At 66.7% G+C, this 5,000-nt stretch overlaps 2 protein-coding genes across 2 annotated transcripts in view; both read left to right on the forward strand.

Annotated features, from left to right (window-relative positions):
- LOC144955406 (centrosome-associated protein CEP250-like) overlaps nt 1–2,634 on the forward strand; it is a 23,841-nt gene extending 21,207 nt beyond the window's left edge. Inside the window, exon 7 of the mRNA XM_078885634.1 lies at nt 2,379–2,634. Coding sequence (XP_078741760.1) covers nt 2,379–2,634 — 256 coding nt within the window. The remainder of the gene's footprint in view (nt 1–2,378) is intronic.
- Nucleotides 2,635–2,890: 256 nt separating this feature from the next.
- Nucleotides 2,891–5,000, forward strand: part of LOC144955404 (ciliary rootlet coiled-coil protein 2-like) — a gene marked incomplete at its 3' end in the record, with an annotated part of 15,753 nt that continues 13,643 nt past the window's right edge. Inside the window, exons 1-2 of the mRNA XM_078885633.1 lie at nt 2,891–2,943; nt 3,448–3,544. Of these exons, the coding sequence (XP_078741759.1) occupies nt 2,891–2,943; nt 3,448–3,544 (150 nt within the window). The remainder of the gene's footprint in view (nt 2,944–3,447; nt 3,545–5,000) is intronic.

The raw sequence follows: 5,000 nt of genomic DNA on the forward strand, positions 1-5,000 counted from the left end.
GGACGACTGCTGGCGCTGTGGAGGCAGGTGGTGGCCTTCAGACGCCAGTTCTCCGAGATGAAATCTGGCACGGAGAGGTGGGGGGAGTGGTGGGGGGGTGTGGGGGGGTGGTGGGGGGGTGTGGTGGGGGGGTGTGGTGGGGGGGTGTGGTGGGGGGGAGAGGTGGGGGGGGGAGAGGTGGGGGGGTGTGGGGGGTGTGGGGGGGTGGTGGGGGGTGGTGGGGGGGTGTGGTGGGGGGGAGAGGTGGGGGGGGGAGAGGTGGGGGGAGTGGTGGGGGGGTGTGGGGGGGGTGGTGGGGGGGAGAGGTGGGGGGGGGTGATGGGGGGTGGAGAGGTGGGGGGGGGTGGTGGGGGGGTGTGGGGGGGTGGTGGGGGGGTGGTGGGGGGGAGAGGTGGGGGGGGGGAGAGGTGGGGGGAGTGGTGGGGGGGTGTGGGGGGGTGGTGGGGGGGTGTGGTGGGGGGGAGAGGTGGGGGGGGGGAGTGGTGGGGGGGTGATGGGGGGTGGAGAGGTGGGGGGGGGTGGTGGGGGGGGTGTCGGGGGGTGGTGGGGGGGTGGTGGGGGGGAGAGGTGGGGGGGAGAGGTGGGGGAGGGAGTGGTGGGGGGGTGATGGGGGGTGGAGAGGTGGGGGGGGAGTGGTGAGGGGGTGTGGGGGGGTGAGGGGGGGTGGTGGGGGGTGGTGGGGGGGGTGTGGAGAGGTGGTGGGGGGGTGTGGTGGGGGGGAGAGGTGGGGGGGGGGGAGTGGTGGGGGGGTGATAGGGGGTGGAGAGGTGGGGGGGGGGAGTGGTGGGTGGGGGTGTGGGGGGGTGGTGGGGGGTGTGGTGGGGGGGAGAGGTGGGGGGGGAGTGGTTGGGGGGGTGATGGGGGGTGGAGAGGTGGGGGGGGTGGTGGGGGGGTGTGGGGGGGGTGGTGGGGGGGAGAGGTGGGGGGGGAGTGGTGGGGGGGTGATGGGGGGTGGAGAGGTGGGGGGGGAGTGGTGGGGGGGTGTGGGGGGTGAGGGGGGGTGGTGGGGGGGGTGTGGAGAGGTGGTGGTGGGGTGTGGTGGGGGGAGAGGTGGGGGGGGGGGAGTGGTGGGGGGGTGATGGGGGGTGGAGAGGTGGGGGGGGGGAGTGGGTGGGTGGGGGTGTGGGGGGGTGGTGGGGGGGGTGTGGTGGGGGGGAGAGGTGGGGGGGGGGGAGTGGTGGGGGGGGTGATGGGGGGTGGAGAGGTGGGGGGGGTGGGGGGGGGGTGTGGGGGGGGTGGTGGGGGGGAGAGGTGGGGGGGAGTGGTGGGGGGGTGTGGGGGGGTGGAGAGGTGGGGGGGGGGAGTGGTGGGGGGGGTGTGGGGGGGTGAGGGGGGGGTGGTGGGGGGTGGTGGGGGGGGGTGTGGAGAGGTGGTGGGGGGGTGTGGTGGGGGGGAGAGGTGGGGGGGGGGAGTGGTGGGGCGGGTGATGGGGGGTGGAGAGGTGGGGGGGGGGGAGTGGTGGGTGGGGGTGTGGGGGGGGTGGTGGGGGGGGAGAGGTGGGGGGGGGGGAGTGGTGGGTGGGGGGTGTGGGGGTTTGGTGGGGGGGAGTGGTGGGGAGTGGTGGGAGTGGTGGGAGTAGAGGTCGTTGGGGGGGTGGGGAGAGGTGGTGGGGTGTGGGGGTGGGGGGTTGGGGGGGGGAGAGGTGGGGGGGGGTGGGGAGATGTGGGGGGGGGAGTGGGGGGAGAGGTGGGGGGGGAGTAGTGGGGGGAGTAGTGGGGGGAGTGGTGGTGCTCAAATCAACGCCAAATTCACGGCAGCGTCACAGCGCTGGACGCGTGCCACTCAGCGAGGGCCAGATGAACCTTTGAACTTTGAACCTTCGAACCTGCTAACCTTTGAACTTTGAACCTGCGAACCTGCTAACCTTTGAACTTTGCACCTGCGAACCTGCTAACCTTTGAACTTTGAACCTGTGAACCTGCGAACCTGCTAACCTTTGAACTATGAACATGCGGACCTGTTAACCCTTGAACTTTGAGCCTGCGAACCTTTAAACTTTGAACCTGCGAACCTTTGAACTTTGAACCACCACCCCCCAACCTCCTTCCCCCCTTAACCCCCCCCCTCCACACCCCCACCAAGGACATGTCAGAGCTACGACCCTTCCGTGTGCGTGTGTGTCTGTGTGAGTGCACGTGTGTGTGTGCGTGCGTGTGTGTGTGCGTGTGTGTGTGTGCGTGCGTGTGCGCGTGTGCGTGTGCTTGTGTGTGCGCGTGTGTGTGTGCGTGCGTGCGTATGCGTGTGCATGCGTGCGTGTGCGCGTGTGCGTGCGTGGTGCGCGTGTGCGTGCGTGCGCGTGCGTGCGTGTGCGTGCGTGTGTGCGTGCGTCTTAAAAGAGCTTGTTAGCTCACCGTATTTCACCACCCGCCCTCCACCAGGGACATGTCTGAGCTGCGTGCCGACGTGTCGCGAGCCTCGCGCCGCATGCACGCCGCCTGCCTCCGCCTAGGCGCCGAGCCGGCGACGGCGACGGCGCCGGTGCCGGTGCCAGCGGCGGTGCACGAAGTGTCGGCGCTGGAGCGACAGAGCAGCTACGTGTCCCAGCTGGAGCAGCAGCTGCGTGAGCGCGTCGGGGACATGATGAGTCTGCAGGCAAGGGCTGATGCCGAGAAGACGGAGCTCACGGACAGGTGAGGGGGGTGTGGGGAGAGATTGGGGGAGATGGGGAGAGATGGGGGAGATGTGGGAGATGGGGGGGATGGGGGAGATGTGGGGAGATTGGGAGAGATGGGGGAGAGAGATGGGGGAGAGAGATGGGGGAGAGAGATGGGGGAGAGAGATGGGGGAGAGAGATGGGGAGAGAGATGGGGGAGAGAGATGGGGAGAGAGATGGGGGAGAGAGATGGGGGAGAGAGATGGGGGAGAGAGATGGGGGAGAGAGATGGGAGACATGATGAGTCTGCAGGCAAGGGCTGATGCCGAGAAGACGGAGCTCACGGACAGGTGAGGGGGAGATGGGGGGATGGGAGAGATGGGGGGAGATGGGGGAGATGGGGAGAGATGGGGGGGAGATGGGGAGAGATGGGGAGAGATGGGGGGGAGATGGGGAGAGATGGGGAGAGATGGGGGGAGATGGGGGGGAGATGGGGGAGAGATGGGGAGAGATGGGGGGAGATGGGGGAGATGGGGAGAGATGGGGAGAGATGGGGAGAGATGGGGGAGAGATGGGGGAGAGATGGGGGGAGATGGGGGGAGATGGGGGGAGATGGGGGGAGATGGGGAGAGATGGGGAGAGATGGGGAGAGATGGGGAGAGATGGGGAGAGATGGGGAGAGAGATGGGGGAGAGAGATGGGGGAGAGAGATGGGGGAGAGAGATGGGGGAGAGAGATGGGGGAGAGAGATGGGGGAGAGAGATGGGGGAGAGAGATGGGGGAGAGAGATGGGCACTTGCCCCTGGCTGTGTGTGGGGCTACACGGGGGAGCTTTGCCTCTGTGCCGTTGTCAGGGTGACGGAGCTCACGAAGGCTGTTGAGAGACTCAAGAATCAGACGGTGGACAAGGAACACATGATCCAGACGCTGAACATGACCCTGCAGAGTCTGGTGATGCTCACCACTCACTCACCACTCACTCACTCGCTCACTCACTCACTCACCCGCTCGCTCGCTCGCTCGCTCACTCACTCACTCACCCGCTCGCTCACTCGCTCACTCGCTCGCTCGCTCACTCACTCACTCACCCGCTCGCTCACTCGCTCAATCACTCGCTCGCTCACTCACTCACTCACCCGCTCGCTCACTCGCTCACTCGCTCGCTCACTCACTCACTCGCTCACTCACTCACCACTCACTCGCTCGCTCACTCACTCACCACTCACTCACCACTCACTCACTCGCTCACCCACTCACTCGCTCGCTCACTCACCCGCTCGCTCACTCACCATTCACTCACCACTCACTCGCTCGCTCGCTCGCTCACTCGCTCACTCACCACTCACTCACTCACCACTCACTCACTCACTCACCACTCACTCACTCGCTCACCCACTCACTCACTCGCTCACCACTCACTCACTCGCTCGCTCACTCACCCGCTCGCTCACTCACCACCCACTCACCACTCACTCACCACTCCGTCACCACTCACTCGCTCACCACTCACTCACTCACTCACCCACCACTCACTCGCTCACTCACCACTCACTCGCTCGCTCACTCGCTCGCTCGCTCACCCCCTCACTCACCACTCGCTCACCCACTCACTCACCACTCGCTCGCTCGCCACTCACTCACTCACTCACCCATTCACTCCATCACTCACGCACTCGCTCGCTCACCCACTCACTCGCTCACCAATCACTCACTCACTCACCCGCTCACTCCCTCACTAACTCACTCACCACTCACTCACCACTCACTCGCTCGCTCGCTCACTCACTCGCTCACTCACTCACTCACCACTCACTCACTCGCTCACCACTCACCCACTCACTCACTCGCTCATCACTCACTCGCTCACTCACTCACTCACTCACCCACCCACCCACTCACCCACCCACTCACCCACCCACCCACCCACTCACTCACCCACCCACTCACCCACTCACCCACTCACTCACCCACCCACCCACCCACCCACTCACCCACCCACTCACTCACCCACCCACTCACCCACTCACTCACCACTCATCCACCCACCCACTCATTCACCCACTCACCCACCCACTCACTCACCCACTCACCCACCCACCCACTCACCCACCCACCCACTCACCCACTCACCCACCCACCCACCCACCCACTCATCCACCCACCCACCCACCCACCCACCCACTCACTCACCCACCCACCCACCCACCCACCCACTCACTCACCCACCCACCCACCCACTCACCCACTCACTCACCCACCCACTCACTCACCCACCCACCCACTCACCCACCCACCCACCCACCCACTCACTCACCCACCCACCCACCCACCCACTCACTCACTCACTCACCCACCCACCCACCCACTCACCCACTCACTCACCCACCCACTCACTCACCCACCCACT

Source organism: Lampetra fluviatilis, unplaced genomic scaffold, assembly GCF_964198595.1.
Source record: "Lampetra fluviatilis unplaced genomic scaffold, kcLamFluv1.1 SCAFFOLD_774, whole genome shotgun sequence".
NCBI lineage: Eukaryota > Metazoa > Chordata > Hyperoartia > Petromyzontiformes > Petromyzontidae > Lampetra > Lampetra fluviatilis.